The following is a 12560-nucleotide window of genomic DNA, read 5'->3' as shown; positions in this document are numbered from 1 at the left end:
AATGAGTAACGGAAATGCTAAAGTATGCAGATGATGAAGTTGTGCGGATGATAAATAAGGCAAGCAATTGGCGGTCACGATAGCGGGCGTCGTGTTAATGTGGAGGACGACGGAAGTGGTTAGCGAAAGTGTGGCGAAGGGCAGGGGCGGTTGGCGATGCATTCAACGTAACGAGGCTGATGTGCGCTGTTGGCAGTAGTTGCAGTTAAATTGGTTTTGCAACAAAAGTAGCAATAAAAATGTACAATTTACGATGCGCAACGCGCGAGTGGTGGTGGTGGTGAGGGCAGCAATGGCTACTAAAAGCATAAAAGCGTAGCGCAGTGCCGACCACCGTCAACGCCAATGTCGTCGTTATTTAATGCACTTTACGTGACGCTGATTTCTACTGAAGCGGCGGTTGTTGTACTTTATTGTTGTTGTAGCCATTATTGAACGGCTTTTTGCATTGTTTTCATTTTATGCGCTCCACTCTCTCATAGTCTATGCGGCAATAAAGCGCAGCGCCTTTTGTTTTGACATTTTATGCGTATAACAACAACAACAACAGACGAACAAACAAAAAACCAGTGACATTAACAATAAAAGTAAGTGCAAAACAATGCACACAACAACAACAATAACAACGCGCAACTGAAATCAATTACTCTGCATTGTATTTTGCAAAATACTTTTTATTGCCATATAACTTTTGGCGTTTTTTTGCACACCGCTCACTCGCTCTCCTTCCTTTTTTCCAATTTTATGTTTTTTTTTTATTCACGAAACTCTTTTACATTATCTGTATTGTGTGCGCGTCATGTTTGTATATTGCACTATTGTTGTTGTTGTTTAATCATTATTGCATTGCGCTTATTGGCTTGCCTGCATGTGTGTATATGAGTGTGTGTGTGTGTATGCACTTACCTGCGCATAAGCTCCATATGGTCCAAATTGATTAAAGACAAAGGGATTAAGTAAATTCATATGACCCGCCATTTGTTGCATACGTCGTATCTGTCGTTCCTTCTCAGTATCGGCAAATTTCACAACAAGACTGGAGGAAGCACCCTGTGGTGGCCATGACATCACATGTAAATATGAAATGAAAGCAGAAAATAAGAGCAAAGATTAAACATGTGAAGCGTACGTTTAAATGTATATATAGACAGCGGCATAATAAGTTTATATACATATATATCGCCGATAGTTAAAGTACACACCCGCGCGCACAATGCTGCACCAGTGTGAAAGCTGAAAATCATATAATATGGCATTATGTAAAAGAAAATAAAAGAAAATAAATAAAAGGCACTCTTAAGTCGATTTCGAGCCGATTAAAGTGCGGGTGGTTGGCAGCTGCTATAAAGCACGCATGCTGATTACTGTTCACGGAAGTTGCTCCTCGTCGGCTGTACGTTTTTAATCTATTTTAATTTAAAGAGAATCGACTTTGCGTAATTAAATTTCTGCGAAAAAATTGTATATTCGGAAATAGTATATATATTCACCATTTCAGCGTTAGTAGAAAGCTTTTACTTCTATAAAGCTTTTAAAGTGACAAGCTTTAATATTTTGTGACTGGAAACAATATACTAGACGCTTTTACACTCAGCAGCTTTCATAAGTACAAACATAGTAGAAAGCTTACACTGTTATAAGTTAAGATAAGTTATGAGTTTTATCATTTTACGACTGGAAACAAAATAGTAGATTTTTTCGCAATTAAAAGCTTTCATCGTTTCAGCGTTAGTGAAAAGCTTTGACTTTTATAAGCTTTGAACATTGTGAGTTTTAATATTTTATGATTGGAAACTAGTAGACGCTTTCACAACCAGAAGCTTTCATAATTTCAAACATAAGAGAAAGTTTACACTGTTATAAGCTGTGAAAGTTATGAGTTTTGTTATTTTACGACTGAAAACAAAATACTAGACGTTCGCAATTAAAAGCTTTCACCATTTCAACGTTGGTGGAAAGCTTTCACATTTATAAGCTTTGGACATGATGAACTTTAATATTCACAAGCAGAAGCTTTCATATTTTCAAACAAAGTAGAAAGCTTTCGGTTTAATGTGATATGAAAGTGATGATAGTTAATATTTTGACTGCAACAAAATAGTAGACGGATTCACTATTAGAAGCTTTCATCATTTCAGCGTTAGTGAAAAGCATTGACTTTTTTAAGCGGTGAAAGTGATGAATTTTTATAATATAATGCGTACACAATTAGAAGCTTTCATTATTTCAACAGAAGAGGAAACCTTTCGTATTAATAAACTGTGATAGTGTTGTGTTTTAATATATTTTTTGTTGACGCTTTAACAATTAAAAGCTTTCACTATTGTAACGTTAGTGAAAAGCTTTGACTTGTATGTGCAACTGATGAGCTTTAATATTTTACGACTGAGTTAGCACTTTTGCAGACTGCTTCACTCTAAAATTCGTTCTAAAGCTTAAAAGGTTTTCATTAAATAGTTGTAAACGTTAGTAAAAGAAAATGTTTTCGTTGATTGGGGTTTTAAAAGTGCCTTTTAAACTTTTATTCCTGCTAAACGAACACTTCTAAGCTTCACGCTAAAAGCTTTAGAAAAATTGTTGCGCTACATAAGTCTTAACAAAGCTTTTTGAATTAAAATTGAATAAAATTCGCAAAATTCTACACTCTTGACAAATATGCCAAGCTGAAGCTTTCAAATTAACTTTAAGACATCAAAGTAAAGCTCATATCCGTTTTACTAATTAATTCCTCTAACAAATACAATTTAATCTTAATTAAGTAATACAATATTTTGCTTTGAGTACTTTTAAATACTAAATTAATCACCTCACAGGTCCTACACAATTGAGAGCTGGCAATGTGTGGCTGACATGTAGAGTATTAAATAAAAATAACAAGAAATCATAGCAACTTAATATCATTGTCACATTGATTAATGTGTATTGTGAAAATCCTTTGGCAACACAATAGCCTCTTTTAATTACAATACAACAATGAAATGATGACAACAACAACAACAATAAAAACAATAAATAGCTCGCATGACGCATGTGACAGTTATGTCAGTAAATTGAATCGCATAATTATAACTGAAATTGCAGACGTGCAAACACTTCAACATACTTGTACACATATGTATGTGAGTGTGTGTGTTTCTGTAGTGTGCAAAAAGGAGCTGTTGCAAATTTTGCTATTGATTTGCAAAAATTTCTAGAGGAATGAGTTGCAATTACGTAGCATTTGGTGTCAGTGTATGCCGGCGGCATATGTGTATGTGTGTATTTGAGTGCGTGTGAGTGTTAAGTTGCAACATGCGCCGTGCGCTATGCTATTATTATGCTAATTAATAGACAACACACTGCTGTCGCATATGAAAGCGAAGCTGGGTGTATGTGTGAAACTACAGCAGCTAAGGGTCTGGCATGCTGCTAACGAAGGCAAACTGAAGACAAGCATTTCGTAATCATTTATTTCTATTCGATTTCAAGGCAGGCAATTGCTATATACATATAGTAGTAGTAGGTGAGAGGGGGTGAGAGGCGCTTCAATTGCTGGTCACAGCATGAGACAGCGAGTATGTGGGCGTTGGTACAATAACTGCATTTATACATGTGTGAGTGTGCCTGTAGATGTATGAATGTTCGTGGGTGTGCCTTCTTCTACACACATATACACACTCACCTATAAATAAGCGGCTTACGAATATGAAATACAAAAGCACTCAGTATGCAATTATTTTGATATTTACTTAAAAATAAATAATAATAATATTTCATGCTGCCACACCCAGCTGCAGCAATGTCACTACGGGCAACTGGCATGTGTAAGCTTGTAATTTTCTTTATACTATATATGTATATGAATCTGTGAGTGCGTGTGTTGGAGTGTTTGCATGCTTATAAGCAAGTAGAAATATAACTGTATACGTGTATACATACTTATATATTTGTCTATCACTCCTACATTTCCTTATTTGCTTTGTATTGCATACTTCAAGGCGCACCCACGCATTGATGAATGCTCCGACACAAAACAAAAAAATATATATAAAAAAAATAAAGCGATTTTGTAGGAAAATATACCTATATTTAAGTAATCGTATTTGTTTGGAAAAGCCTTTTCAAATACATATGCTCACCATTTCACTTGTCATCCACTATTTATTTATGCTCTACGGTAGGTAAAAGAAAATTATAAGCGGATTTAATGCTTGCTTTTCAAATAACAATAAAGTACGTGTACTTGTGTCGTAATATGTATTTGTGTATGTGTATATGTGCAGAGAGCTTAGTTAGTTTTTATAGAAAATATTATATATATATGCCTTTGAAGTTACGCTAGCGTGAAAGCTTATGCACACATGATTTCAGCTTTGAAAATTAAATTTTAAGAAATTGCTATTTGTTGGGAAAATGCTTGGAAATTTAGAAACATGTAAGGTAAACTCATAAAGAAATTATAGTGAGTAAAATAAAAAATTTTTAAATAAAAAATTTAAAAAAATATGAGAAAATTTATATAATTTTTTTAAATTTTGATAAATATAAATTTTTTAATTTTATATTTCAAATAAAGGAAATTGTAGATTATTACTAATATTTCTGTCACTAAACGATTTTTTGATTTTTTTCAAGTTATCGAATGCTTTGAAAATTAAATTTTAAGAATTTGCTATTTGTTGGGAAAATGCTTGGAAATTTAGAAAAATGTAAGGTAAACTCATAAAGAAATTATAGTGAGTAAAATAAAAAATTTTTAAATAAAAAATTTAAAAAAATATGAGAAAATTTATATAATTGTAGATTATTACTAATATTTCTGTCAATAAACGATTTTTTGATTTTTTTCAAGTTATCGAATGCTTTAAAAATTAAATTTTAAGAATTTGCTATTAACTTTTAATGAAGTCTTAACAATTTTGAAAAAGGAAAGGTGCATGTATAAATAAAATATAATAAGTAGAAAGAATTTTTTTATTACAACTAAAAAAAATTCCTATTTGTTTTCAAAATTTTTTTCAAAACAAATTCTAAAATTTTTAAAATAAGAAAAAAACCAATAAAATGTGAAATTTTAAATTGAAATTTATATTTCTCTTAAAAAAAATTATTTAACTTTTTACAGGTTTTCAAATAAAATTTCAGTTTTGAAAATTAAATTTTAAGAAATTCCTTTTTGTTGGAATACTTTTTATGAAGTCTTAAAATTTTTGAAAAATGATAGATGAATATATGTATAATAAAATATAATAAGGGGCTATCCATAAATTACGTCACACGAATTTAAGGACTTTTTAACACCTCCCCCCCCCCTCCTTGTCACATTTTGAACTTACCCCCCCACCCCCTTTGACGTGACGTCACCAATTTTCCAATTTTATGGATTTATCATAAAATAAAAAAAAAAAAAACAGGTTATTCTATTTATTCTTAGCTTTATTGAATAATCTTTAATAAAATCAACATTTAGTTAAATATTAAAGTACAGAGACAACGAATGATTAGTCAATAAATAATAGATACTTAATTATGCTGCTGCGTGATCGGCGTGGTACAGAGCAGCCAGTCGTCTAGCACCCAGGAGCGCAGCAGAGCGGGAAACGATATTGCTCTAAATTTTGAAATGTGATGTCACAAAGCTTTCGACCCCCCCCCTGCCCCTTGTCACACAATTTCACTACTGAATGATACCCTCCCCCCCCTTCAAGGTGTGACGTAATTTATGGATGGCCCCTAACTATAAATATTTTTTTAAAAAATAAAAAAAATTCCAAAATTTTCAAAAAAAATTCTAAAATTTCTAAAATTAAAATAAATTTTAAATTAAAATTCAAATTCAAATAAATTTCAACTTTTTTAAATTTTAAATTAAAATTCATATCTCTCTTTATAAATAATTTATTTGATTTTTTTTTCAAAAAATTTTCAATATTATTTGCAGAATTAAAAATATATCTTAACTTAAAACCTTGGGATTATATTAGCAAAAACTCTAAATTTAAATATCCTTTGCTTTTAAAACGCCATTGCGTCAACTATTTCTGCATAAAAATACAATTTTTCAATTACAAAACGTTTAATCGTGCAAAATTATAACATTTCTCTCGCATGCAATTTAAAAAAACTTAAAAATAACGCAAATAAGAAGAAAACAACAACAAAAATGTCAACGGCAAAGAGGTGATAAATCACACTTTGCAACATTAACGCCTATTTCCAGCGCTGATTGCATGTTGCACACAACAAGCGGCGGTGCCTCACATGCGCGCTCAAATGTATGCTACGTTTCCATGTGGCGCCAGAGTTTATGCTCCAATTTTTTTTGCGCCGGCATTTATATTTACTTTGTATGTGTAAGTTAATAGGAGAGAAGGCTGCAATTTTCAATGTGCCAACTGTAAGCGTCGAGCTAAGCATGCTTGCCACGGCAACACCTTCGCCAATTTTAATTGCGTCATACAGTTGGTAGCTGCCGTGTTTATGAATATGTGTTTTTGCTATGTTTATCGCGCGTCACATTTTGTGTGACAAAGCGCAACAGTCACGAAAATGCCATACCAGGCACCTATGCACACGTAAACCTCTTCATCGTAGCGTAGCACCACAGGCGGCAGTCATCAAATAAAGCGGTCAACTGGCCTGCCTGCCAGCCTGCCTACTTATTGCCTTCGTTCGTTTGAGCTTCGCTAAGTTGACGTGTACACGCCGTTTTGTATGCTTTAAATTAGCGAAAGTGTGAAAGTGTCATGTTACGAAATATGATATTAACACCCATGAACATATTGCCTACATGTAGGCGCCACTCATATTTTGCATTATATTCAAGTGAATTGAGTACGTTTTGTTGTTTTAGTTGTTTGACGTCGTTCGTGTTGTTGATGAATGTGACGTGTGAAATGTGCACACGTTGGCTCCACTTATGAAAGGTGGCATACATTTAGGCGTTAGACGGTAGTAGTTTGCGTGTTGCCGATTTTTTAGTTATTTTTGTTACTAAGTTTTCATTTTAAAACTTGTGAAAATTATGCCGTAAGTGGCACACACTTCACACCTCAGTTTATTACTAAGAATTAGCGGAAAAAATCGTATTAGGTTTAACAATATATTGATGAAAAAACATTTTATGCGAAAAATGTTTTCCCATTAGCTGCTAAAAGCGGCAATTTGACAAAATAAATGTAAATTATTTTTTATATAACGGCGCTACACATTTCATATGCTCTCGCATGCATTAGTGTGTGCAAGCGCCTAAGAGCATGCTACTATTTTGTCAAGCATACATTTTTCATGTGTTTTTAACAGCCAATTTATTTACAGTAAAAATTATTTATTTCGCAATTAAAACAATATGTCACACTGCGAGTGTTTTAAGCATACATATAGGCGCACAGTTTTTTTTTCATCATAAAAGCTTTAAACGATTAAATAAAAATCACTGCCGTTGTGTGCAAAAAGTGAAAAAATATTTTTTTTCCCAATTTCTTGCGCTATTGTGTTGCCTACTTTTACGCGCAGCAACGAATTTTATACAAATTTCATATACATATATATGTTTTTTTGCCTGCACTTTGCTTGTTGGCAAATTTGTCGTGGCAAATTTGTGAAACCATAACGATAAGCGAACGGGCGGAGGACCTCAGCACAAAACATATTGGCGTTGCAAAATGTGGAAAAAGTCGAAATAATTGTTGTTGCTAAAAGGAAAAACAAAAGCTTATGTGTCTTTTAGGCGCTGACAAATCACACACAATAAAGTCGTACGCAGTGCAATTTTAAACACTCGCCGCTGTGACTGTACGCAGTTGTGTGTGTATCAAAGCATATAGTGTGGCGCGTATTTGCATATTTTCAAATACAAAAGACACAAAATGTGGCAACGCTGCAGTAAATGTGTTACACAAAATGCAGTCCTTTTCGGTTTGCCTTGTTGCACAACTCCCTTCACTTCGCTCACTCTTTGCATGCGCCTGAGTGAGTTATAGCATTTTGCTGCACTGCTAAAAGTATGCAACAGTCAGTGGTGCCAAGCAAATATTCCAGCAAAAGGGCGTCGCTACACCTAGTCTGTTGCATATACACGTATAAAATAATTCGTGGCACGAAAGTCATGTTAACATGTCCCCAGCGTGTGCATATGTTCACGGACGTGGCGCGTACGCACACTACCACAGCGCCACAGCGAACTATTCGCATGCGGTCGGTTGGTGCTACGTCCCTTCTGTAGGTTTACCCACATGTCATGCATGCCGCGGCAAATGAGCTGGCAACGATGAAGACGATAACGACGCCAATGCCACCACTATACCGAATACAATAAAAACTACAGAAGTCTAAAAAACATTACCGAGAACAAGCTCCAAAGACATACACTCACTCAATTCCATATTCACTGTTCACTAAAGCCTGCACTGCTTAAAATATCCTGTGCAGCCTCTGATATTATTACTGATTGCATGCATCCACTTCGCTGTCTGTCTGTTTGTCTCTCTATTTGTCGGCTACTGGCGCCTGTTGCACTTGTTAGTGTAGTTGCAGTGTTAGTACCCATGTTGCAGCTGCCAGTTTTTGGTGTGCAATCAGTTTATTATATTCACAAGTGAAGAGGCGTGGTGGTGCTGGCAAAGGTGGCTGCTAGGTCGCATTCGAGTGCCAGTATTGGTGCGCCTTTATGTATGCAATGGTTTCTGGGCTAGCGCCTAACGAGCTGTTTGGGTAGGCACAGTGGTTGAGACGAGTGTAAAATGTGTAATATTAAAGAAATTATAAATTGATAAAATGAGTTTCATTTGAGAAAATAAAATTTTGGGGGTTTCGTTCGCTTGATCAAGTTGCTTGTAATTCTCATACGGTTTATTAATTTTTTTTTTTAATTTTTATTGTGTGTGATATGTATCAACAGAAAGATTTTTAATTTAAAAAATCAAATTTTGAAATTTTCCTTCGCCACATCAATCATTTTTTAATTCTTAAACGGTTTATTATTATTATTATTTTATTTTATATTACTAAAGTAACAGTGCTAGAGGAACTCATGCTTCTCAGCTCTTATTTTAAACTCTTATAAAAAACCTTTTACAGTTTATCGTTCTAGCGCCTAAAAGCATACTAAACAATTTTATTTATTTCTTTCTGGAAAAGTGATAGCTTTTCCCCAGAACTTTGAATAGATTTCTACAGCATACTAAACACAATATGTTGTAGAAAATCTAACGAAACAACAACAAATAACTATGTTTTTTTACTAATTTATTTCAGAATGCCTCACTGTGCCTTTTCATATGTAAATGCTTGGAATCAATTTATATATCTTTGTTTGTATATATTCTTCGTATGAATTGTTATTGAGTGCTTTAACAATAGTCACCGAAGCAGTTAAGACACACACCAAAAAAAGAAAAAGCGGCGCAAATGCACAGGATGTGCCTGTGGCTTGCACAGCCATTAGTGAGACACAAATCAGGCGCATATGCGGTGACAAACAAATGCATATTTAAAGGCGCACAATAAGCGCAAAACACACACACATTTAAATACAAGTAGTTATATAGTAAAAGCGCTTGAAAATAGGGAACCTGTCGCTGCGCATGCAAAATCACAGCGGGCACAAAAGTGCTTACACTGTGGCTTTGGCGTCCGCTTTTACATCTGTGTGTGAGTATATATTCACGACTGACTACTGTCACTGTTTTACTGGTAATATTCCCAGCACGTTGGGTTGTTGTCGGCCTCGGCCTCTGTTATCCGTTATCCATTGGGGCAACCAACAGGTTTACTGCCACCGAGGTTGGCTTGTTTTTGGTGTTACTTTGTTTTTTCTGACGGTAGTTTTGCATATCAGTGTGATCCTGTAGGGATATATCGCGCACACAAAATCATGTACTTTTGGTGAACACATACACCAAATACACCAATGTATGAATGTGTATATGTCAGTAGGTGTCGTGTGTCCCCAAAAAATATATATTTTTAAATAAATGCATGCGGATTTTATTACAAGCCACAATAGTGTTGCTGCTATTTACAATAATTTGTTCTTGTTGTTGTTGTTACTGTAGCTTTTTTGTGTTACTATGTTGGCGGCAGACAAATTACATTTTAAATGCACTTTTGTGCCGCAAATAAGTACATTTGGCTGGCAAACATGCCGAAATGTCGGCGGTGTTGTGTGCAAATTGGTGTTACCGGTGGGCGGTGTTTCGGTGAGTGTTTGCAGGTGGATTTCGTAAAGTCTGAGAAATTAATTGCGCTAACAGGTATGTGCTGGATAACGCTTCATTTTGTTAAAGGTTTAAATCAAAATTTATTTAGTTTTTCGAATAAATTTAAATTTTGAAAAAAAAAAATAAATTGGAAAAAATATGGTAAAATTTAAAAAATTTGAGTGGATTTTCCGGATTTACTTAATCAAAGCAACCTAGTATGATAAAACACCTTAAAAAGTACCATTCTCGTTTTAAAGAAATAGAATATACAAAAGTTGTTGCATACTTCAAGGCGTTTTTTTATTAATAATATTAATTTTTGTGTTCAAGGGTCTTCAATTTGGTGATTATCTTTATTTACAAAAGCGTAATGGACATTCATATCACTTTACTACAATTTATGTGTAAAACATGTTGCATACTTCAAGGCGTTATTTGTAATTATTAATACTTGAATGGTTCTTTAGGCTCTACGTTGGCGTTGAACTTCTTTTGTAATAAATTATAAAAGCTTTTACCTGAATAACCACTTTATAATCTGTTAAAATCAATTATAGATAAAAAAATGTTGCATACTTCAAGGCGTTATTTGTGATAATTATTACATTTTGAATACTAGAGCCTTTATTGTGACGCACAGTTTCATTTGCAAGTTAGTCTAGAAGCTTATAATCGAATAATCACATTTTAATGTGTTTAAATTAATTAAAGATAGAAATCGTTGCATACTTTAAGGCGTTAGTTGTGATAATTATTACTTTTTGGGTACTAGAGGATCTTTCTTGGTACTCAGCTTCATTTGTGAGTTATTTTAGTAGTCTTTAGCTGATAAAAAATATTTTTATAGCGTTCAAACTCAGCCTGAATATTTAGTTCAACTATCAATAAGTTCATAATGTCAATATGAAGCCTCTATAATAGCACTTTTATACACTTTGCGATAACTTTTCATTATTTCAAGTTATTCTCTTCAATTTTCTTATTTTATTTCATAGTTTCAACCCAAAAGCACATAAATCTTGCCACACAAATTGCCAGCTTGCGCACCAACTGCCTCGCCGAGCAGCCAGTCGACAGCACAAATGCAGCCCATCATTACTGACTTCCTGATTGCTTGTTAAGTAAACGCCTCATGGCAAATAAACAACGCCCAATTCGACACTTCAATATTAAAGTCACTTGAAACTTTGCCAACACAACAACAGCGGCAGCAACAACAAACACACCGAAAGCTACTGGAAATGAAAAAAATGCTGGCAACAACGGATGGCAATTGAAAAACAGTGAAGCGAAAAAATTACACCCCGAAAAAATTGGCAAAAAAGGAGTAAGTCAAAGCACATTAAAAAACAATAAAATTATTAGGTACTTGAGGCCAAACAGCAATAAAAACAACAAAAACGGGAATAAAGTAGCAGCCATAGTGAGAGAAAATAAAAAAATGGAATGGTAAAACACAAATGAAAGTCAAAAACATGTTGCACTTGCCACTTTGGTCTGGCGGAGCATTAAGGGCGATTTGCCAGCCAGCCAGTCAGCCAGGCGCCGACGGCAGGCCGAGCTAATAGCGTCACGTTTGCCAGCCGGGAATATGCAAGCCTCCATTTGCTGCTTGCCGCTTGTGGCATCGGCCAAGTAAGCCAAGTGGCATGCAACATGCGATTGCTGCCAAACGTGTGCCGTATGCTCACTCGGCTGTGCCTTTGTGGCACATTGCCTGTTGCATGCAACAGCTCGCCAACGAGCGCTTGTGCAATCGTTTGTAAGTTGGTACATATACATTTGCTTGTTCGCTGCCTGCTCGGCATGAACAACGTGTTGAATTTTTCATTTCATTTGCGGATATTTCAACTTCAATGGGATTTTCGTGTTTTGGCAACACTTGCCACTTTGTGTTGTCGTTAGTAGCTCACTCATGGCATAGCGGCTGACTTTGGCTTGGCTCGTGGCTGGGCTGTGGCATTCGCTGTTTGCCATTTGCCATTCGCTAGCTGCTTGCCACTTTGCCACATGCCACACTATGCCATAATAGTAAATGTTGTATGTCGGTGTGTCTGTTCGAGCCGCCGTAAGTTCTCCTTTGGCAGTCATTTATGCGCCTCAACGGACGGAAACGGAAGTTGGAACTTCCTAAGCATATATATATTGCGGTTGTTTGTGTTGCATACTTTGTAACAACAATAATAACAAGAGCGCACAAACTTCAACAACACAACACTATAGCTGTAATATAGTGCATACTTGCAACAATGTGGCAAGTTGAATGATGTTGCGCTTTAGCGTTGAGGTTAAAGTGGCGTAATTTAATAATGAAATATATATGGATAGATAGCTAGCTGGTGGACGTGGGTGTGTGTGTGTGTTTGTGCGCCTGTATGC

The 12560-nt window shown here is 35.1% G+C and overlaps 1 protein-coding gene across 13 annotated transcripts in view; it reads right to left on the bottom strand.

The window, feature by feature from the left end:
• LOC105221358 (CUGBP Elav-like family member 4) overlaps nt 1-12560 on the bottom strand; it is an 867302-nt gene that overhangs the window by 13478 nt on the left and 841264 nt on the right. For all 13 annotated transcript variants that reach the window (XM_029045950.2, XM_054230385.1, XM_054230389.1 and 10 more), the window contains one exon: nt 907-1050. In XM_029045950.2, coding sequence (XP_028901783.1) covers nt 907-1050 — 144 coding nt within the window. The remainder of the gene's footprint in view (nt 1-906; nt 1051-12560) is intronic.

This window comes from Zeugodacus cucurbitae, chromosome 4 (assembly GCF_028554725.1).
Source record: "Zeugodacus cucurbitae isolate PBARC_wt_2022May chromosome 4, idZeuCucr1.2, whole genome shotgun sequence".
Taxonomy (NCBI): Eukaryota; Metazoa; Arthropoda; class Insecta; order Diptera; family Tephritidae; genus Zeugodacus; species Zeugodacus cucurbitae.
The sequence above is the reverse complement of the archived record's forward strand: the minus strand, read 5'-3'. Positions and strand labels throughout refer to the sequence as shown.